Here is a 24,396-nt window from a genome sequence, read left to right as displayed (position 1 = left end):
CCACAAGAACGTTTACCTCCATAACTACTCATGGGAAAGCCCTTTCGCTCTATAGCCAGGAGAAGGAAGCATGCATCAGTGGCCTCACTTATTCAGGCAATCTCTCCAAATCATTAGGCTGCATAAATTGGAAGGTTTCCAAGCAAATACGAGACATGGAAAATTGCAGACATTCTCATTAGCAAAAGACTGCAGAGCTATCACAACTGACTACTGAAAGTTTTCATTGATTACCAAAACACAAGACACTCAGGAAACTTTCACTGTTCATTCCTAGATAGTACTAACAGTGGTGTTCAACATTACAGATAATAAATAATGACTGCCCAATACAGTTCCAAAGACCAGTTCCATCAGCTCAGGCAGAGACCATATTTCATTATCACACCATAGAACAACATGACCCTTTCACTAAAAGTCCAGGAGGAAAAAAAAAGAAAAATTAAAAAAGCGTTCTAAAAAGAGAGAAAAAAGAATTCACCAACCCCACGTAAGATAGACTGACAGTTTATTATTAGAAGCAGGGCTGTATTAGCTCATGTGTAACAGCAAGGAGAAGCAGGGTCCCTCTCTTGGTTCTGCTGAAATACCAGCCCCATCAGTCTACTCCCTCACCTGCCCCCTGGAAGCAGTAATTCCACCTGACCGCTGGAGAGGGAGGACAGGAAAGCAGAGCTACTCCACTGCCCCTCTTTCATTCCAGCTAATCATTACAATAATAATTTTAAGAATTCCTTTAAGAATATATGTTGGAGCTTGAGTGATTCTCTTCCCTCCTTAACTCTTTCCCTTCTGTGTTGTATCCTTTAGTCTGCAAGCCTATTGATCTTAGGTAAGCTATATTGAGAGCCATTTCAGAGCAGGAGGAGAGGAAAAATACTTCAGACAAATGTTGGATAAGTTGGCCTTGATTGTGTTTCACTGACAAATTATACAGAACATCCCAATTCAACTATTAGTGTTTTCTGAAATGGCATTTCCACACAAGATTAGTTGCATCAGAATGGTAACAGAGTGTTTTCATATTTAGCAGTACCACCCTCTGTTCCAAGCGGACCATTAGATCACTCTATGATTTCATTTAAGTGACTGCACTAGTATACTTTGCACCAGTACCACCAAGGAATCTACATTGATGTAAGCTCTGCACCCTGCCCATATAAAGTTATGCTGATGTATGCTGACTGCTTGCACAAGTCTGCCAGTGCAAAACTGAGAAAGGTGTGTCTGGGTCTTTTGTGGAACTGTGTACTGGATAATCAAAATTGTGCAAGTCATGGAACAGGATTAAAGTCTTTGCATGCATGGAACTCTGAAGCACCTTGGCTTCTGTCTTGAATTGAGACCCCAGTGGCATCATTGTTGCTTTGTATGTTTATGGGTAGGCCAGGGTGATGGCATAACAGGTGTGCATCCTCTGTGCCTGGCTGATGAAGGAGAAGCATCAGCATGCCACTCCACGATTGGTGGGACTGAGAACTCTTGGCGGAGCAGGGACAATTTGTGAGATTAGTTTATCCTGTGCTATCAGGAGCTGTCGTGTGCTTAGTTTAAAGTGCACAAGATTGTGACTACAGTAATGTTACACCAAAACTAGTAAACTACTACCCTGTTTCCCGGAAAATAAGACCTAACCTGAAAATAAGACCTAGTATGCTTTTTCAGGATGCTCGTAATATAAGCCCTACCCCAAAAATAAGCCCCAGTTAAGTGAAACCCTGTCCTCCACCATTGTGCAGCATTGTGTAGCAACCAGAAGATGACATGACTGAAAAATAAAACATCCCCTGAAAATAAGCCCTAATGCATTTTTGGAGCAAAAAATAATATAAGACCCTGACTTATTTTCGGGGAAACACAATAATATGACACACTGAGCTACTGCCCTGTATACAAAAAATTCTAACCACAGCTATAACATCACATCATCCTGCATCTGTTAACCAATCACTGCTTTATTAATCTGAAAAGTAAATCCATATTCTACTGCTTACTCAATATTGAGTAAAAACATCTACTTCTGCCCTGCTCTGATAACAACGTACTAGATTCTACTAACTTACAGATCTTTTCTATCGGAATGTAGCCCAGCACCAGCCATAAACAAATTCCATGAATCAATTCTTTCAGAGATCCATTGAATGGGCTAATATTTTAGAAATCTAATGCTGACATCCCTAAAACACTTGATCTGTACTACTATTGATACTAGTATCTGGAATGTTTGATTATTATTATTTTTCAACATGGCTTTGCAGGATTAGTACCTAATAATTAAAGGTTGTATAAAAGAAACTGGGGGGGGGGTCAAAAGCACTACAGCATTAGAGATCAAGCAGTTCAAGCCCATCATCCATGGCCTTTTAAAAAAAAGGATGCTTGTAAAGCACAGTCTTTCTTTACCTCGAATATGTTTGTCGATTCATTGGCATACTGATTGGAAATTATTTCTGATTGGTCGCTATACCACTTGAGTCCACCCAAGAAGCTGTCTGCATCCAAATCATTCACATCTAATTCAGAAAGGTCAAGTTCTGGAAGATCTGGGCAAAGAGGCTGGTCTTCACCAACCAGAGCAGCGCACTGTAGAGGAAAAGAGGGTGGGGAAGAAATACAGAAATGTGTTCATTAATTAGAGGAAACTGGGAACAACAACAACAACAGATAAGCAGAATTATAGCTCACTTAACTCACTTACACCATTCAGTAGGTCACAGTTAACTTCATTTTGGGGAAGAAAATGCTGACTTCTGTCAAAAACCTTGGCACAGGGATGAACAACTGTGTGTGTGTGTGTGTGTGTGTGTGTGTGTGTGTGTGTGTGTGTGTGTGTGTGTGTGTGTGTACCTGCATGCATGCTAGCCTGCCTAAAAGCAGGCAAGATGACCTTTGCCTTCTAAACCATCCCTCCGTTCTGGGAACAGTTACTGACTGTTGTTTTTTTTACACATATTCCATGAAGTGCAAAAGCCTTTTAAAATGAGGAGGGCAAGCCACTGCTTCTGATCTCTTGGTTAAACATCTAGAATATCCTTGGAGAAACACCCAAAAATGGCAATCCTCAACTCTTCCTCTTCTCTCTCTCCCACTCCCAGTTAACATCTAGTGTAATACTACACCTCTGGCACAACAATCTAATGCATCTCTAATTAGAACTAACCCCCCCCCTTCAACTTCAATGAGACCAACTTCTTTTTAAATGCAGAGTGAAATCTGTAAGGACCAACCCAAGATGTTTTGCTGCCTAAGACAAAAACCAAGATGGCGGTCCACATTCTATCTATGGAACAACAGCTAGTTGTAAAACAGCATTCTGAGAGCAGAGGGCTAGTTCAGGAGTTGCAGGATAAGCCACCTGGAACAAATAATTTGACCTCCCAAATGCAAAGAATTGCCAACGGTTTGCTACTGCTGCCTAAAAACTCCCTTCTTCACAGCTGGGATCTGCTACTTGAGGCAACTGTCCCCTCTACCCAGTAGTAGGGCTATGGCTTCTCATACACATAACTGGCAGACAGTGAAGACCTGTAAGTAGAAAGACTTCAACGTGTTGTTTTGTTTTAAAAACCAGAACCCCAACAGAAACAACCAAAAAAGGAGGCAGGTGTGTGGGCATCTGAGATAGCATCTAACCTGCACCTAAAATGAGGTAGAAAATCAGCAGGAAATGTAGTAACATGAAACCTCGCATTGAACATGCCTTTTTGCCTTCATCTGCCAAGCAGCTCCAAAATTATTAGCTCCAAAACAGCATAAAGTAAGCTACTACAGCAAAACTACACAACCCTCATAATAAGCAGATTTTGAAAATTTTCCCATAGCATGAGAAAGCTGGGCACTTGCCAAGTAATGACCAAGTATCTATAAATGACACATTCCATTTATGGAGTCTCCCACTCTACACAAGCTTCATTTTCAGGTTACCTCTCAACAGCCAAGATACCAGCCAATACAAAACTGGTATCCAGCCAAACCTACAGGCATCATCATTATTTTTTCTTTTTACAAGTAACCTCCTCCAAAACTCAATAAGGGTAAAACATATCCTCAGAACAATCTTTGAAGGTAGGTTACTTCTGCTCCCCTTTTGAAAATAGGGAACTGGAGAAGTGAGAAAAGCATGGAGGCCAGCAAAACTGATTTCTAGGTCTACGAAGCCATCTCTGAGCATGCCAGCATGCAAATATCGTTGGCACTCTCCCTCTCTACTCTCTGTCCTCCTTTCTCTTCTAGTTTAGCACCTGTTGCCCTCCTTGGTATGTCCTTTCCTTATGGGACATACAGTTTCTTCCCAATCGGCCTAGTGACTGTTCTGGAACATGGAACGACACACAAACATTGGCATTACTTCAGGAGAACAGCATGTGTGTTCCATGTCTCAGACAAAATATGATCAAGTAGCTGACCTAAGGCAATTTATTGCACAGTACAAAAAACATGTCTTGGGATTTTTTACAAAGGCACAGAGTATATCAGAATCCAACTCCCAGATCACATACTGTTTCTTGAGCACTTCTGTAACTATCCAAAACAACCATGGAAAGATAACGCAATCCAGCTACTTCCGGCTACGACTGAGTAAGAAGTAGAAGGAAATGCTGTACAATCTCCCCAATAGTTAAACCAGGCAGGGCTGTAAAATTGCCCTGTAATACGTGCTCCGTACATTGCCTAAAGTGGTTTTGGCTTGACATATTCCTACAACCACTCCTGCAATATTCTTAGCAATTCATGCTCCTCTCTCTACATGAGCATAATATCATTATATGCTCTGTATAGGGAAGCCAATACTGTAGGACGGTGGTGTACTTATGTGCATGTAATTCATTCTAAGTGGGCAGAGTTTAGGACACCAACAGCAACAATACCAAGTTACTTGGGATGTAACATGAAAACATTTGTAGGAGCCTAGCTGATCGTTTAGGGGAAAGAGTACAGGTACCACACACAGAAGGCCCCCAATTTTGATATCTCCAATACAGATGAACAAATCTGTCAGTTTCACTTTCTCCCACATTCACATTTTTCCACACGTAATATCCAGTTAAAGTCTGTAGCCAATAGGGCTGGAAAACATTTGCACCCAAGAGGCTGGAGCGTAACCAGGAAAACAGACAATTAAGGGCTAGATATTGGTGATATTGTAACACAACCTTGCAGAACCGGGCACCTCCCAGATATGTTGGAGTGTATTGGGAAAGGTGGTGTAAAGTATACATACGTATTAGCCACTCTATTAAATTTATTAAATTTATTCTTGGCCTGGGAAAATGATACTCAGCTGCTGGATCTTCTTTTCAGAAAAATGCTCGAGAACATGCGATTTTTATCTTGCTGTCTGAATTTTACAATTTTTCTGATCCGAAAACAATGGGAAAACAAAGCCTTACTTTGGTGATACAGACAAATCTGCAGCACACCCCACTAATACTTTTATGAAATGACATATCCTTAGAGTAAGACACATACTCTTCGAATGGCAGTGATTAAGGTTACTATGTAAACCAGCAATCTCTTAAAGCCGGCATGAGGAACACATGTCAGTGGGTCTAACATAGCTACATGCTAAACTGCCAAACACATCAAAAGCAACAACAAAAGTCAATGCTCATTTGTCAGCGGAATCCTAACAAATTCATTATTTGAGTCTGCAGCATATAGACAGAAACTGCATATGACACTGTGGCATATAGAGAGTGACTGCTTATCTGGACATGTGATCACTTTTTACTGAATTTATGCTTCAATTATTTGGAGTTAAGGAACATTTGTTGTGCTGGGGTTTGTTGTTGCCTTCTCTATGAATGATGTGCAATAAGAAGCCACTGGCAATGGTGCGGCTAAAAAATATTGTAAATAAAATAAAATAAAGAACAAATAAACTTTTGGTATAAAACCATGCAGCTGAAATCAGTAGTAAATGACAAGTAAATAGGCCCTTTGAATCACACGGGATTTTGTGAGTCAACTCCTTTGTAAATTCCACTGACTAACGGACCTATTCTGGTTGTGACTTACTACAAGATTGCTTCTTTGTTTGAAGAACTGGGGTGTAATATCAAATCCATAGCTGCCTCAGCTGTAACTTTCAAACAACAATTCTAACGCTGCCCGCATTTTTTCATAAACTACACCTAAGGAAGATGTGGCTGACAAAATCCATTCTGCCAAGAACTCTTGGACTTTACGTTCTTCACATAAGTACATGCCTGTCAAAGTGGATGGTCCTAGATCTGTGAATACTAGCAGATTTTATTATCTTTTAGGGGTCAATAAGGGTACCACCTACTCTTGCATTTGTATTTTGTAATGACCACATGGTTTGCTTTTATTTCTACAAGATTTCAGCCATTGATGCACCTCTTTTTACTGTATGTTCAAAATTATGCAGCAATAAATTCCAGAAATGGCAGGGGTGAGGAAGGCTAGGCTGATACTATTGATTCCTAACATTTCTTTTTAACCACATCGTGATAAACACTGAGCATGATCCAGCCAAAGTTACATACTCTGAAATCCTACCAAGTTTAACACAGTGAGCATGTTGTTTGTTTCCCAACTAAAATAGTTGCCACTTTGAGGCACTGGTATACAATATCTGGAGAAAGGTGAGGCAGACGCTGCAAACATTCAAGCTTCTGTGTTTCCAAGAACTGTTTTCAGCTCTCACTTGAGGTTATTCCTATAATGCCACTCTTACAAATTAAGATGAAATTTAGAAACTTTCAGAAAAGTTAACATACATAACGATTTTGAGATTAAAAACCAGGTAATAATTGAGATCCATTCAGAATACAGGTTCATAACCTGACATGTCATTTTTCTATGCAGAACTTGCTCAACTCCAATCAACTTCTTTGATTTGTAATCTTGCTCTTTTTTATTTTCTTCGTTCTTATTTTAATAATCTCAAACAAAGTCAATTCAAGTGAGCATATCAGTAACTTCAGAGCATGCTTTACCACACCCCCAGCGAAACAAAAACAAAACAAAAAAATACAAATTTCTTCCTCTGTCATGTCATGTTTCAGTAGTAAGTACAGGTTATTTTGCTCAAGTTAGACTTCAGTAGTTTTTTTTTAAAAAAAACTTCCTATGAACATTTGACAGGCAACCCTGGTAAGAATGAATCCAGAACTGCATATTTTGTGTGACAATCTAATCGCTAGGCACACTTTGGAATAGAAACAGGGTCAATAGTCTTAGAGCAGGCAGTAAAGGCTGCAATTTACTGTTCTTCTTTCCCTGGTCAAGCAGGACAATGAAGGCAATCAGACAATCCGTGCAGGGAAAGAGAACGCTGGAAGGTGGTCTTTGACTTGTCAATTCTTTTATTCCTCTCCTTTGAAAGAATACAGAGCTGTTCACTGTCCAAGTCTTATTAGAGACTGAGGTATATGTGTATGTGTGCATAGAATATAAGGTGTACAAAGGAAGGGCAGAATTACAACCCCAAAACTGAAAAAAAAAACCTAACATAACATTTTTAAAATCATTTTCCCCCTACAAAAGTCCCCTTGTTCACAGTCCTGAACTTACCTTCTATCTGTAGTTCTTCTAATACAGAGATGACCTTTTCTTGATACACAAATGAAATCTGTGATCTCATTAAAGGATAATCTAGGTCTTTGCCTGAAAAGGTAGATTCTCAGCATTGTTCCCCTGCTTGTGTTGTGGAGGTCAGTGGCTTAAAACTGATGCCATGGACTTCCAAAGTATCCTGCTGATCGCTTTACTACTTTTCATTTGTAAAAATAGATTCTTTCTGCCTCTTCCCCTCTCTGTGCACTGCCCAGTTAAGCTGGCTAGGTTCTCTCAATAAGTATACTTTTTAAAAAAACAAAGAAAGAAAAAGGCCTGTAGAAGCCATTTTAAAGCAATACAAGAAGGTGGGGGTGGGGTGGGGGAAGTCTTTGACAGTTTTCATTAGTCTCTAATGACAGCAATGCCACTTTAAAAAAAAAACAGACTAGCTGTAGCTGAGTACGTCCAGTCTTGCCAATGTTGACATAATAAAATCAATGCTTCTGGATATGGGACTACGCTTCTAATCTGAGACACATTAATAGCAAGTGTTCCTGTTATTAATTTATATTTGGCCTTTGAACGATGCCAGGTTTAACACTCTAAGTCCTGTAACTGTCCTCATCTGACTTGGCGATATTTGGCGCCTGCCTATGCATCACTAACAGGTGCGTCTTCCATGAAATGTCACTTTTGTCTTCCATTCTTTTCCTTTAAAAAAAAAACAGCCTATACTTTATGTCAATTATTGCACAACTATACCCTTAGTTTTGTAATACACTTTAAGGGGATAAAACAGTCACTCAACAAAGACTAAAAGAATTTGTTTTTCTTTCGCATCTAGATCATTCCCACTCACCTCTCCAAGTGAGAAAACTTACACAGAAAACAGCGAATTAGCTTCACTGCATCAATGATAATGAATCATAGTTAGGTATCATTCTCCATTAATCTTTTTGGATATTCCTGTGCTTTGAAGGTAATTTTTAAAGCAAACCAATTTTGAAAAGCAGAGAGGGGGACTAGATACATGGCATTTAAATTGTATTAATGGAAATAATAATGTCTATTTAACAAGGTTGTATAAAAAGAGACAAGGGGAGAAAGAGGGGTTCCTCATCACGGACAATATGCCTAAAGCAAACATGCACTGTGTGGATCCTCTTTATCAATCTTTGCAGCCTCATTGTGCATTACCTTCATTAAACAGAACGCTGTGGGACACTGATCAGCAACTGTGATGTGCAGGCCTTTATTAAGTCGCATCTAATCCAGCTGTTATGAATGAGGAGATTCAAAATATTTTATGCTATATATTTTGATGATTTCAAAAACAAAAAACTGCCCATCAGTACTTGATACTGTCAGGACTTGAACAGAAAAAGTTGATTGCCCAGAGCAACAGCGGTAACATGCAGCCAGTAATCAGGGTGATTGCATATAGTGCAAAGCACATATCACCTAGGGGAACTGCACTAAAATGCTACCTGATCTGCTCTGCAATTCACAAAGACACCCTTCCTTCTCCCAAACAACACACACACCACGTTGCTCACTAGCATGAATTATATTTTGTTGCTAGTAGCTTGGAATTCCTGTAGGAACGCTGGTGATCAAAATAGATCATCACCATTTCCACAGACACTGGTTCCTCAAATAAGCTTGTAGCAGCATTACGAATAATACATGATGGAAAAAAACGAAGGCACAGCAGCTGAGACCCATGCAACAAAAAAACCAAGATGAAAATCCACTGGCTCTACACCAAGCTACTCGGAAACAAATGAGGACTTCTGGATCCTCGATTCATTTACTGTCTTGATTCATAATAGCTACAGGACATATAAATTATCCATATCTACACCAATTTACTAAAAAGTCAAAACAAGAAATGAGCAATTATAATATGCAAACAGAAGTCAGTAGGTGAGGTGCAAATATTTTAAACGCAATTCTATTTAAAAGACTCTGCTCATTGCCTCCTGCCATGAGAAAATAAAAGACATCTATACAGAAAACATTAAGCATTTCTAGCACAAGAATATGTATCCATTCACTACTTAAGCAACTCTGATTTAAAAGACACACACACACCAGAATCATCAGTAACTTCTTTTCCTGCCAAAGGGAGCATTTAAGGCTACAAACCCATAAGACACTTGCTTCATAACAATTCCCACTCAGTGGAATTTACAACTGTATAGAGATGTGTAAGCCTGACTTGCAAAGGTGGTAGCCATCTGAGGGTCTGTTTGAGGATTATCAGGAAAGCAAAAGTTTCTCCAACTTGTCAGAACTTTCAAATAGCCCTTTGGGGCTTTGTTTGGTTTTGTCATGCAAACACTTATTCCCCCCTCCCCACTCCTCTCTTGCTTTCGCTTTTCAGATATGCCTCTGGAACCATTTATTTCCTCCCCCACCAGCCCTACTTCCACTCTAACCCCCCCCCCAACAGTAGCTAGCAGAAGCTGCAGATCTGATGTATTGCCATCTATTTTTACTCAAGCAGCGGCAGAGATGGCAGCAACAATACAAGATCTAAACTCTTATTTGCACGCTCCATCCTCTTGTCTCTCAGCTTCGCAGCAGCATTTAGCCTTTGGATCGGGTGGCATCCTTTCAGCCAGCTATTCCAACAGAAGCATCAGGCATCTCTTCTTCAGTACTATATTACAATATAAAGCTACATTCCCACACTTCAGCCACCAGTAGGAGACCCACCCCTCTCTATGCGTGCACATGCATCTCTGTCGGGCTGCTAACAAATACAGAACCAAGAATTCATGTATTTTCAGGGCAAGTTTTAATAGGTGAACACACTCCCCCTCCCACTTCAGTCTCTTGCATGCAACGGCCGGCACTTTACTAACCATCCTACTAAATGCCACTCCAAAGACTTCAGACACCAATTCGTATCAATAACTTGGAGCGTAGATGTTGCATATGACTGGAAAGGGAGCCCGAGGCATATAAAAATAGTTTCCAACTGCAGAAGGTCCCGGTGACAGGAGTCAGTGGTTTGTTTGTTTGTTTTTATTTGCTCAAGGAACCGGAGAGAAATCTTAAAATAGAAAGCCGGGGAGGGGGGGGGGTTTACAGGATTAAAGATAAAGATGCAAGCTTACTTCCATTCCAAAAGGGCTCCTCTAGCTACTTTCGCTATTAATTCCAGCTTTGATTTAAAAAAAAAAAACATTCAAACCAAGGCAAGCAAAAAAGAACGAACAGCAAAGCCCTCCAAATGAGTGAATTTGCAAAAATAAAAAAATAAAAAATCCCGACTCTTCCCACCCGCTCACCTCGATGTCACTCCACACAGAGTCCTGACTGCACATGTCCCACGCCATCCAGCTCCTGAATGACGGCAGCAAAGCTCTGAAACTACAATCCACAGCCAGAGCGAGCGAGCGAGGGAAAGCAAACAGACTCGCCGGCAGCCAACCAGCCCCCTTACTGAGAATGAACCGAAGGCACCTGTCTTACTACTGTTCCCAGTCACATGACAAAGCTATTAAAAAGTAGGCTGGCCTGTCACTCACCCAGCCGCCTTCCCTTGCGCCGCTGTGTGTGCTGAAGCCAAGTGACGTCACACTCAAGAGGCAGACCTGGGTGAGAGAGAAGTCAAGCCGAACACGCGCGCGCACACACACACACACACATTTTCACACTTAGGCACCTCACGAGACTCCCGGCCCTTGACGTTACCACACCTCCAGCACTGTGCGGTTGCTCTACAATGCCTTTTAAATAGTCCCCAACGATTTTGGGGGATCGTTTCTACCGTTTTGCCCAGTCTCGGATCCTCCCGAGCCCCCACTTTTTCTTTCGAAAACGATCCGAAAAGGATCGTACGGCGTTTTAGTTCCCCGAAAAGAGCAAAAATAGCGATCTCCGCTGCGGACTCCTTGCGCCTTGAGATCGAGCAGTATATATTATGAACAACGATTCGGAAGCCTTAAATTTTGAAATAAAACAAAGCCTGGGGTTAGGAAATCCTGAACTATATCAAACTGAAGAGCCCGCAGCATTATCAAATAATGTTATCTTTTAATTTTTTTTTATTTCTCCACACACACTCACACCCCATAGTCTGATGAGTGAGGACCTAAAACGCAGCTTACTGCAATAATCATCATGTACTCTCAAGTCAGTTCTGATATAGGGAGACCCTTTCCAGGATTTTCCAGGCAGAGAATCCAGTTCTCAGAGATGTTTTGCCATTTCGTTCTTGAGGGGACGCGCTTTGACCGTGCAGCTTGCCCAGGGCCACACAGGCTGGCTCTATATTGGCAGAAGGCAACGGGGGGGGGGGGCATTGGATTCCCTCCCAGTCTCTGGCTCCGCAGCTACCCAGCTTACTTTTTCTTTCTTATAGTTCTGCCACTAGCCACAGGAATTTGTGGGTCACATTCATGACTCGCTGTTGCAGCAATGAAGCAAGATCCCAACCGAGTGGCTCTTACTTGAAAGGAAGTCCCACTCACTGGAGTGAGCTTGCTCTCAAGTCAGAATGAACAGCAGAGTAGCTCTGGAAGTTATTTACAGGCAGGTCATGAAGGCAACAGCCTTTTTCTGTTGCCTGTCTCCACCCTACATACATAACTACTTCAGCACATGGAGGCTTAATTCACCTTACCATGGCTGATAGCTATTAATATATCACTGTGACTGGATCTCATATCGAACCCCCAAGCCTGATTTTTATAAAGAAGAGAAGCAAGTAAATTAGAAGTTTCACATTGTTGGAGGGGGTGTATAGCACACACACACACACACACACACACACACACACACACACACACACACACACACACACACACACACACACACACACACACACACACACACACACACACACGGTTTTTCCAAGTCAGTTTCTACAGTCAAAGGCGTCAACAGTTGTTGTTTTTCCTTTCATTTATTAGCATTTATGCTGAATTATATTGCTTGCATTCTGGATTTTTTTAAATGAAAGTGGAGGACAGACTCTTCCGATCCTTTCCCTGTTTATATTACATAAGTGTGCTCTTAAAACCCAGTGTTGTTATACACAACTACTTGCATAGTTTTTGTTCATAATGCCTCAAATTCCAGTTTGCATTTTCATATTAGCAAATATTCTCCACTGTTGCCTTAGGGTACATTTTTGTATAAACACCATTATATACTAGCCACATTGCTATACTACATATTTTCTTGGGAGGGCACAAAACGTACTTCCAACACCATTATATACTCAAAAGACTGTTTTCCCCTTACAACCTTTTACAGGTGCACCTGTTTTATGATAACACTACAGAATGAACACATAACAAACCAAGAGCATCTTTCCCATAACAGGAAAAACAAGACTTTTTCTTCACCTGAGCCTTTCTTTTTTTTTCTTTTTTTTAAGATTAAAAGCTATACTTTTAATTATCTGTATGCCACAGTCTCTCTTGCAAATTCTAAATGTGAGATCAGTCATGCTGCGCTACTAGTTAGAGTCACACTACTATAATGGATCATGCCTCTTTGTTATGAAATATTCATTCGCATTGTCATTTGCAAATTTGAGTATTCTAAATGCTAAATGAATACAATTATTATCCAGCAACAGAGTTGAATTGATAGACAAGCAGCAGCCATTCTTAAAACAGGCATTCCCTGCTCAGTTTCTCTGTCCATTCAAAATATGAGTTGAGCTGCAAATAAATGTTTAACCATTTACTACCTTCCTATTGCTAGGAGTACTTCTTTGTTAACAGATCCATGAAGGAAGTTAAAGTACAGAACCAAATACTTCCGTTTCCATTGCAAATCACATCACATTGCCATTGTTCCATATTTTTTAATAAAAAATAAAGATTCTAGCAAAATAATTAACAAAGAAGCCATTCAGAAAAATGATTAAACTGATTATACAACTTTGCTGCTTCGGAGGGGGGGAGTGATTTTCTTCCAAATTATATGCTTATTTAATGATAAAAGCATAAAAGATTCTATGAAGTAACATTTGGCAACTGATTGGCAGACATGGACTAGATTTTTACTATTAATTATCAGTAGGTCCATGGTTGGAAAAACAGTCTTCTGCTATACGTACTTGTAATTGTGTTCACTGACTGTACCATATCTATCACTTTTATTTTTAAGTTCTGTTCATACATTTTATAAAATGGAATCTATAGTGTAACAGCTTAATTTTGGGGGGGAATGCTGGGTGTATTTGTATTTCTACCTGCATGTTACTTTCTCTTTTCTATAATTCTACTTGATTGCTTTTTGGTCAAATTAGCAAGTTAACTGATTAACAGTCAGCCACAAATTCAGAAGGAATCCAGAAATGATGGGGGTGGGGGAAACATACCCAGTGTATTATTTTATTTCCACATAATATCACAGGAGCATCAGTGGCTGTAAGAAGCTCAGGGGTTTTCTACAAAGATGGCCCAGTTAACAACTTAGATTGCATTAGCAAAAATAGTCTTGTAGAATGTATATCAAAGTCCTATCTAAACAATGTATCTGTACTCCATATGTCCATCTTGTCTATGCCTGTTGAAACACAGATCACCAAACTCTGGTAATGGTCTTGAAGAAAAGGCTTCTTGTAGCTGAAATATACACTGCTTAAATCTGATTAATACAAACTTTGGAGTTTCTGTCACATTTTCTAAATATAGATTTATTATTTTAATGCAGAATCCAATTTTCAAAATATTTAGAATCTTTTTTTTCCTAGTCACTGGAATTTCATGATCAATACAATACTCATATAGCATGTACAATATTCCATTTTTAAGAAATTGTTAAATGATCTTGAAATGGCTACATGTTTATCTTGCCCTTCTTCCAAAGTCCTCAGGATGGTAAATATGCCCCCGCTCTTTTAATTTTCACAAAAGTCTTGTTAGATGGATTAGATTCAAAGCAGAGATTTAAAAGTTCTATAAAGGACTAATAAGGACATGATTGAAGCTATCTATAACAGAACAACAGCAAGATGATGCTGTGGGTTCCAAAACATCATCATTTCACTGCTTAATTACAGATGGTTTCAGAATATTATTATATTCATTCTTTTCAAAAGTATGCACAGTCCATGGTCCAAACATGGGGTGAGAAATCCTTTCTGCTCAGCCTACAAGCCGTACCTGCTTAAAAGTAAAGATCGAGCTCAGAAATGTGACTGGCCAAAAGAACCCAGTGAGATTTTTAACCTGGATCTGCCCTACTATAATCTGATATTCCATCCTCAAAACCAGTCTGACTCATGTTTGAGGGGATATGAAAGTTAAGTATTTGGTGTTCAGTTCAATATGTTATGGCCCATTCACTCACGTAACACATGGACCTAACTTTACAAAGATGGCTGTGTGAACGAAGGATAATATTGAAGTAACAATGTTGTCAAATGGTTCATAGATCCAAGAGAGTGCCTACTATGCATAGGTCAACCTAGGGATCAGAAATAACCACTTTTTGATAGATGGCATGAAAATCACCGTTGTAATTTGAAGAGTTCCTGTAGTCATGACCCCTCCCCAGACCCCTCCTTTCTGTTACTTATACTCAAAGGAACTAACCCCCTCCATCATAAAACACGGATACACAAAACAAACAAACAATGCACTAATATAACAAATTTATGGGACTGCAACCTTGGGCAAAGTTTCTTAGGAGTAAGCTGAACTGGACTCAATGGTGCTTCCTTCTGGCTGCTTAGGTTCAAGTTATAAAACACAATGAGAGTCAGCAAAACATCTCCTTCACAATCTGTCCTTCCTGTTTCACTTTTAAGGACCTCCCCCCTTCAAAGTGAGCCAAAGCCAAGCAGCTGCTCTTGAGAGCACAAATCTGCACATTCTTGTACTCTGAGGGAGTCTTCAGATCAAAGTAGAGGGTACCTAGTTATGTGAGGGATTCCTACAGCTGCTCTCCTATTGTAGGTTTTCTGCTGTATGATTGCCCATTACTCTGCCTCACCCATCCCAACTGAAGGATTTGCTCCACCTCACAATAAGTTTGGACCTCATTTCTACTGCTGCCTTAATTCCAGAGTACTATGTTTCCCCAAAAATAAGACAGGGTCTTATATTAATTTTTGCTACAAAAACGCATTAGGGCTTATTTTCAGGGGATGATTTATTTTACAGTTATGTAATCTTCTTCTGGTTGCTGGACAATGCTGCACAATGGTGGAGAGTGGGGCTTTAACTTAACTGGAGCTTATTTTGGGGGTAGAGCTTATATTACAAGCATCCTTAAAAATCATTTGTTGTTGTCCGACTCTTCGTGACCCCATGGACCAGAGCACGCCAGGCCCTCCTGTCTTTTAAAAAGCATACTAGGGCTTATTTTCAGGTTAGGTCTTATTTTTGGGGAAACAGAGTAGCTAATTCAGAGCTCAGAAAATGTAGGTTCCTGCAATTCAGATCTGCCGATATCTTTCTGCAGGAACTGCAACCTTCAAACTTGTGTCCTCCTTCCTACCCACCCCTTGCCTCTGTCTTCCAAAACCTACCGATTTTTGAAACTGTACAAACAGTTCCTTTCAGCAATCTTAATCTCAGCCTTTACAAATAAATAAGTAAATGTAGATATACCAGAAACAATTCATGGGGTTTCTGAGATAGAAAGGCATAGAAAAACCTGTCTGTCAATTAAAATAGCCTTATTTTAGCAGCTCTGCTTTTCCATTACATATTGTATTGTCCTTGCAGTAACCATAAAGTTCTACTTCCTCCAAAGTTACTAATATCAGGCAGTTTCTTATTAAATAACACACAGGACATTGAAAGTAGCTCTCAACACCACTGAAGTGCACTGTAGTCAATTGTGTATTTATTTCTTTAGCTGTCCATCAGATCAGAATGTTGCTGTTATGAAATTTTGCTATGTAAATTATGCTCTAATCATTAATTAGAGTATAATTAATGTAACAGAAAGTGGAAATGGTAGGACAGAGACTTTTTATAAATTGTGCATTCCAATTCTGCCTTTATTTTGCCTGTTAGATTTTAAGCTTTCAGGCAGAAGCCATGGTTTTTGAAAATAATTCTCTGCAGTGCCTTGTTGTTGAATGCACTTAGTAAATAGGAATAATAATTTTGTTACTTGCTTCTCCCACTCCCTTTTATTAGACAAGTTCCTAATGAATTCCTTGTGTATACATTTCCTCTAGACTGCCGCGTCTCTTCCTTAGAGCATATGACAGGGAAGGGATCTTGCCATGCTCTTTGCTCACATGATACGTCAGTACTATGGAAATACCCACTGCTCTCTTTTCCAATCAGCTGAGCTCACTCTTTCCTTAGTTCCTGTTTCTCCAGTGAGTGTCAATACATCTCTTACACACAAGATCTAAAAATGCAGCTCCTTAGCAACTGTTACAGATATAACTACAGGCATAGTCTTTTAATTAGTTTACAGTGTTTGATGGCTAGAATTCCAGCTTCCATTTTTAAAAATTAAAGGGAAGTTTTCCTGCCCTCCTTGTTGTGGAAAAAAGTTTGAAAATGTGGAGACCATGATTACTGACATCACTTAGAGCCGAGAGGCAAAGCTGTGCTATGATGGATAAAGGGCACTAGAACTTTACTGAAAAGCTAGGTTAGCACAAATGGATGTCCTATATACCGTGTATTTGCTGTATTAATTTTTTATTAGAAAATCCACTGCTCCTCTTTTCTTCAAGTCTCTGTTTGCTTTCAGCTCAGACCATTTGTTGTCCTGCACTTCTGCCCAAGAGTACCTCACAGCGCTCTGTTTTACACCATCAGTCAAGCAGAACCAGTCCCCAGTACCACCCTGACAGCTATTTTTTCCCCTAAACTTCTTCACACTCATGCAGACTGCAGTGCTTTGCAATGTTGGCCATGCATTTGAAGAGTACTTTGTAGATCACCTCAGCTAAGAGTAAAAATAGTGCTAGTTGCCACTTGCAAAGGTTTCTCCTTCTGATGGCCCTACTGCAGGCATTATAATGAACTAGCTGGATGCAAAATTCAGAGGAGATGTTGTTTATCTACCCTCTCTGTCTCCATCTGTCTTCACAGTTCAGGTGCTGGTTTTCAACTTAAAAGCCTTTCACAGCTTAGGGCCAATGGACCTGAAGGATCTATAGCTCTTTAGCAGAGGCCTTGAAGAGAGAGAGAGAGCTTTCTCAGACCCAAAGTCATATGTTTAAAACATAGCCAGAAGAGTAGCTCCCTGAAGATAAAAAAAAGATATCTAATTGCCCTAGTGTGAGCTTGCCTCACTGCACATTTTGCCAATAAGCTTTCTTTCATTTTGTGCTTGGTCATCAGCAGGGAAATACAGGGTTCTTTTGCTACTCTGATTGTGCACAGAAAGAATTTTATAGCTGAAGGGAAAATGTTGCACTAGCAGAAAATATACATTTCTAATCACTCCGTAGTGCCATAGAGACCATAGACAAGGACAGGATTTATTGGATGATTTATTAAATGACAGAATCACATAAAAATAATAGTTTTAATCCAGTAGTTAGTCCCAACAAGAGTAGATCTATAGAATGAATGGAATTTCTTGAGCAAACACTTATTTAAGTCTCATTCACTCAGAAAGTGTACTCTATTCGGGAGTAACAAATGAAATTGGTCCTTTGTCTCCCCATTAAACAGAGCTGCTTCTGCATTTTTTTCTCAAGCTCAAGATACATGTGTAGATTTCTACTTGGACAAAATATTCTGAGCATTTTTGAAGAATGGGTTCCAAAACTATTAGCTAATTTCCCAAAAGATACATCCTAAGGAACTATCTCGTATCTTTCACTATAGACCAAGTAATTATGTTGATAGCATGCATGGATTAAAAAGCTGTTGCGAAGTAAAATTTCACCTAGTTAACAAGGAATCTGCAAAGGCCAACATTTGGCAGAAAGGAAATCTACGTACAGTGAAAGTTTGGAAAATCATAGCAAAGATGGACATGTCTCCCACTTTACTTTTCTGTTTTTGAAGGTGTCTTTTATTTGAAAGTCTGTTCAGTCCAAGTCTGGTTTAAAGATAAAGAACAATAAGGAGAAAAGGCAGGCATCTTGGCACTGCACAGCAAATATTGACTTACAAACAGTAGACTAAGTAGGCATGCAGATCACCTAAATACAGATTTCTTCAATACACTGAGACGTATTGTGTTCTATTGAAATTGTAGTATTTATTTCTAAATATACAACTGTAACTCTACAGAAGTGCATGCACATTTTTTTCAAATGTGTGTCTTCTTTGGTTCCTCCCCTTTTGATGATGTGCCAGTGGTCATTTGATCCCCAGTTGGCTCCCATCCAGGGCATGGACTATAACCCTACAGCCAAAAAGAGTGTGTTGTCTTTAGCCTTTCAGTTTTGGCTGAGGCTGCTATATGCTGCTAGATCCCTGGAACTCATATTTTCTATTCAGCAGGATCCATATGGTATAGAGCAGTGGTTCTTAACCTTGGGTTACTCAGGTGTTTTTGGACTGCAATTCCCAGAAGCCTTCACAACTTGCTGTGCTGGCCAAGACTTCTGAGAGTTGTGGTCCAAAAACATCTCGGACCCAAGTTGGAGAACCACTGGTGTAGGGCTTTTGCTAATAAAATACGAGTTCTTGAGCTACTTACAAAATTCTTATTCTGTTTGGGATATCAGCAAGTGAGAAAACTGCTTGATTCCCAAATTAAGGACCTTGTTCAGCTCTCCAAGACTAATGCCGAGAAAGATTGTTCCCCCTTGTATCTTGGGGTCTGGTGGTGTGCTAAATATCATGAGAATATAACTATTCCAGATATGATATGGTCTTCTCTAGAGCAAGGTTCTACTGTCTACTCTCTGCAGTTTTGGAGGGCCATTTTTCTGGTATTCCTTATAATTGAAAGTTTCTGTTCTTGCAGGGAGGACAATACAGATTGGTTCATGTCCTTTTTGTGGTTAAATTCTAGAGAGATTACTGAGCCAGTCTGATAGCCCCTATCTTCTTGAAATGCCCATGGACCCTCATCTTGTTTCTGAAATATCTTTTGCCATATGTGAATAAATCAATTGTGGGAAAAGGATTTTATACATTATGCCATTTTCAAATAGACTTGTCCTATGTTATTCTGTTTGGGTCCATAAAGAATTTGAACCTAATTGCAGTCCTTTGTGTCAGCAAATCAAACATAGCTCAAGAGTTGTATACAGAAACCATTGGAGTCTTCATAAATCTGCCTATATGGGGACAGCAACAAAAAGGCACAAAGGGAAAATATTTCAGACACCTGGTTGGTGACTGTGCAGACCTATTCTGTTATTGACCTACAGTATCTTTAGGATGAGAAATGACAAAGCATTTCTAAATTCAGTATTTTGTCAGGAGATGTAGTTCAAGTGAATTAATGAACTGAAGGGGTAATTGGATTTTTCTGAGGACCTGGGCACATTTGCATATCCACAGAGACACACATATGTGTGTGTCCATGTGTAGTCATACACACACTCCTGACTTTCATAATTATCCCAAGTTTGTTCCTGTTTATAGAAACGAATTACCAAAATAATCTTGTGGTCTAAATTTGAATATTCTTTGTTCAAATAATTTTTTATTTTAACTAAAACATAAACATAAAATACACAAACCAAAATACCATTTAACTGTGTTCCCCATCTTGCAATAATCTTCCTCCATCTATATTCTTCCTCTTCTTTTATTGTTCTCTTCAGAACTGCATTGATTCTTGATTTGGAACTTTCCCCTTTCCTCTTGTTAATACATATTCCAAGAATCTGCCCCATATTTCATAAAAAATATTCTTTTTCAACTCTCCTTTCTTAACCTTTAGATTACAAGTTAATTTATCATTTATAGCTGTATTCCATATTTCATTATACCATTCATCCATTTGAAATTCAGATTTCCATTTCCATTGCCTAGCTATTATTACTCTCGATGCTGTTAATAAATTAGTTATCAATTCTTTAATCATCTTATCATATTCCACATTCTCAAATATTGATAACAAAGCGATCTCAGGATTCAAATTCTATGTCTTTTCCACATATATCATTTAATTCTTTAAAAATTTGTTTCCAAAATCTTTGTAGTTTTTCACATTCCCACCACATATGAAAGTATGTACCAATTTCCTTCTCACATTTCCAACAGACATTCAGATAACTAGCATTACTTTTATTTAATTTTGTTGGTGTTAAATATCATCTTAGACACGGTTTAAATTTCCCCCCTTATTCTCACTGACATAAATCTTAAAACCCTCATATTCCACATCTTCCTCCACTCTTCCTCATTTATACTTTTTCCAAAGTCTTGTTCCCACACTAGCTTTACCCCTTTTTTATTGCTTTCTTCTTTTTCTAGATCAAGCAGGAATCTGTAAATTTTACTTACTGTGCCCTTTACTGAATCAGTCATCTGAATGTCTTCATATGATAATAAGAATTGTTCATACTTCGTGAATTCTCTACCTTTGTTATATTTCTTTACCCATTCATTAGTCCATCTTTCTAATTGTATATAATTCAACCATGAGATATTCTTACTCTGAAGGATGTGTTTCATTTGCTCTATTGATCTCATTTTATACAACCAATCTTTCAATCTAATCATTTTTTTCTTTAAATAATTCCACATACACTTTCATATTGACAGGAAAATTCTTTATTTCTGTCACTAATCCAAATGGAGAGTTAGATGAGCATAAATTCTTTCTATCTTTATACCATATGTTTAACACTGTCTTTAAGAATGGTTTTTTAATTTCACTTATTTTATATTTCTTAACCATACCAAATAAATATTTTTCAGTGTCTACCTGTATTTCTGATTATTTCATTTTCCACAAAATTAACCTTTCTGGGTTATATATAATTTCTCCAATAAACCTCAACTGATTAGCCAAATAAAAATTTTTTATATTTAGTAAACCTATACCATCTTTTTTGTTGTTCTATACCAATACTTTTTATTTATTCTGGCTCTCTTCCCTTCATTACAATATTTGTTAATCATTCCTTGCCAAAATTTCAAATCATCCTCTGTTAACTGTACTGGTAACATTCTAAATAAAAAATTAATTTTTGGTAAGATTTTCATTTTTATCAATGCAATCCTTCCAAACCAAGAAAGTTTAAAATTATTATATTCCTGTAATTGCTTTTTAATTACTTCCTTTAATTTATTATATATTCCTTCATTTTTGTATTTTTTTAAAATCTATACCTAGACACCTTTTTTCTATACCTTATTTTTAAAATTTGAATATTCTAAAAACACACCCAAACCCATCATCTGCTACACTCTAAGTAATGCCACTAAGCAAAGGTATGTAGAAGAATAATCTAGGAGTATTTTGATTCTTTCTGTATTAGAACATTTTCCAGTATTGGGAATGCCCAAAGACTACAGCCATTACTAATTCCATCCCAGCAGAGGTTCTGTGACTTTTAAAACAGTTTCTTAAATATAAATTCCTAACATGAAGTCCTCCACCCATTAGATTTCCACTTGGAGAAAAGTACACTCAGTAAATTTCTGCCTGCTACATTAATGGTGCAGATCCTCAGTAAGGAAAACAGATGACTTTCCTTCTAGCTGTTTAAGGCTATGAACTTCCCAGTTCCAAACTGTAGCCTAGGGACATTCTGAATTGCCTCTCTACAAGACTTTTGGAGAAATATATGTTTATATATATGATCTACTATATGCATATTCCGATCAGAGTCCGATCTTCTTACACTATAATTATATGCATGTCTACTCAAGTGTTTGACCCACTGCTTTCTGTGCATGATTGTAGACCTAAATGGCTTTTTGCACATCCCTTAATGTAAGATTTCAGTCCAGCTCATTATTTTTATTAAAGCAGGTATATTTTGAAGCCAGCAGTGTTACATAGCAACATACTAATCTTTTCTGACTGTGTTTTGCCAACATATTCTCCTCTACTATTACATTTCTCATAAACAAAAGAGAAATCCAAACCTTCAGATTTGCATATTTGTCTTCTGCTAACCCATTATAGCTGTCCCTTTCTTTTATTTTCCTTCATTTCTATAAGGAAAAAAATAATTTAAAATGGTACATGGGAGTTGGCACATGATCACTTTCCGTAGTACACACAATTGCTAGTTTAAAATGTATCCTGTGAGGTATATAAGCTTTTTCTGGCATAGATTGAGGTAATGGATGGACATCTTCCAGAGGCTTGTAGCCTGTTACCTACCTCCCAAGACTTCAGAGGGCCACAGCCTCCCTCTGACCATCACCTTGCAGTGCCCCCAGCAAATCCATGTTTATTTCTATGAATCAGTACCAAATGGTTGGTAGCATCTTCTCAGGGATGTGATTAGGCTATTTTGGACCCATTTCCATGTTTGCTGATCTTGTTTAGGGATTTTTTTTCCCCAGAAGTAACCAGATTCTTATTTCCAGTTTTTTTAAAAAGGCCATTATGGCTCTAAATAAGACCAGTAGACTGAGCGTACTCTCCAGATAGGCTACTGTCTGTTGTTGTTGTTGTTGTTGTTGTTGTTGTTGTTGTTGTTGTTGTTGTTGTTGTTGTTGTTGTTGTTGTTGTTGTTGTTGTTGTTGTTGTTGTTATATATTGAGGCTGAATCTGGATGAAACAGAAATCCTGCAGGTAGGTGTCCCTAATGTTTGCGGATTGGGGGCATCCTTCTCTTTTGTGGGGGCTATCTCTCTGTTAACGATGAATTTTGCAGCATGGGGATACTTCCAGACCCAGCGCTATCAACAGGGTTCCAGATAATGTCTGTGGTCCATCCTGCCTATTTTCATTTGAAGCAAATTGCCCAGCTCCATCCCTACCTTGACACTGGGTCACTCACCGTATTGATGATGTCCTGTCGTTCTGTCACCCACTGCATCCATTTTTCTGTTGTATCTGGAGGTAGGGAGAAGCCCCCACATTGACTGCCAGTGTGATCTTGCTGTCTGTCTTCTACCTCCTTTTTCATAACCGTGCCTAAAGAAGCAGACGCTACACCAAATTCTGCTAATAAAACTGGTTTATTGCTTAACATGTCCTCATCATTTTTGAGTCTTGTTTATCCTTGTCCAAATTCAACAATAAATCATAAGTCTTAATGTTATTAAAACTAGGTAATTCTCCATGATTTGACAACAGGGAATAACTGGTAACATTGTGGGGCTGTGCCCATGGGATCTCTCCGGACTCAGTATACATCTCTGCCTTCTCTTCTCTGTTCTTCTCTCTTTACCCACGCTTTATACTCTTTCCTTTGCTTTCTCTCTTCAGTCTCCCCCCAGTAAGGTGGCTTTCTATACATCTGTCATCTCCATTCCCTTTCAGCGTACTCATGGGGTACTTTGAATTCCACCCACTCTCCTGTCCGAGGGTCTTTTTGAACCAACTCTACCAGCACTTCTTTTTCCTCCTCTTTCCCAACATGCTTCTTCCTCTCCCTCTCCTTCTTCCCCCTTTTATCCTCTTCCTTTCCCGCCTGATTAGTGCCCCCTTCAGTCTCTTCCTTTATTTCTAATTTCCTTAATTCCCTTTCTATAACTCCCGTTTCTTGTTCTTCTGTCTTTGTTTGAGAGTCGGACGGTACACTCTTCTGATCATGGCTGAGGTGACTCCTCACCTCACACTATTCCACCCAATTTTGTGTCATCCACAAATATGATAACCATTCTCTGCACTCCCTCATCCAAGTCAGTCATAAAAACGTTGAAGAGCACCTGGTCCAAGACTGAGCCTTGTGCTACCTCACTTGTTACCTTCTCCCACTTTGAGAAGGAGCCATTGATATGCACTCTCTGAGTACAATTCTGTAACCAACTCTGTATCCACCTGACAGTTATTCTATCCAGCCCACACCTAATTAGCTTGCTAATCAGAATATCATGG

The 24,396-nt window shown here is 39.0% G+C and overlaps 1 protein-coding gene across 5 annotated transcripts in view; it reads right to left on the bottom strand.

The window, feature by feature from the left end:
- Nucleotides 1-24,396, bottom strand: part of PPARGC1A (PPARG coactivator 1 alpha) — a 913,403-nt gene that overhangs the window by 123,523 nt on the left and 765,484 nt on the right. For 3 of the 5 annotated variants that reach the window (XM_078394052.1, XM_078394051.1, XM_078394050.1), the window contains one exon: nt 2,404-2,583. In XM_078394052.1, coding sequence (XP_078250178.1) covers nt 2,404-2,583 — 180 coding nt within the window. Of the gene's footprint in view, nt 1-2,403; nt 2,584-10,823; nt 11,097-24,396 lie in introns of those variants that run through there. The other 2 variants (XM_020780431.3, XM_073001102.2) reach the window with 1 other exon arrangement.

The sequence above is a fragment of the Pogona vitticeps genome, chromosome 5 (genome assembly GCF_051106095.1).
Source record: "Pogona vitticeps strain Pit_001003342236 chromosome 5, PviZW2.1, whole genome shotgun sequence".
Classification (NCBI taxonomy): Eukaryota; Metazoa; Chordata; class Lepidosauria; order Squamata; family Agamidae; genus Pogona; species Pogona vitticeps.
The sequence above is the reverse complement of the archived record's forward strand: the minus strand, read 5'-3'. Positions and strand labels throughout refer to the sequence as shown.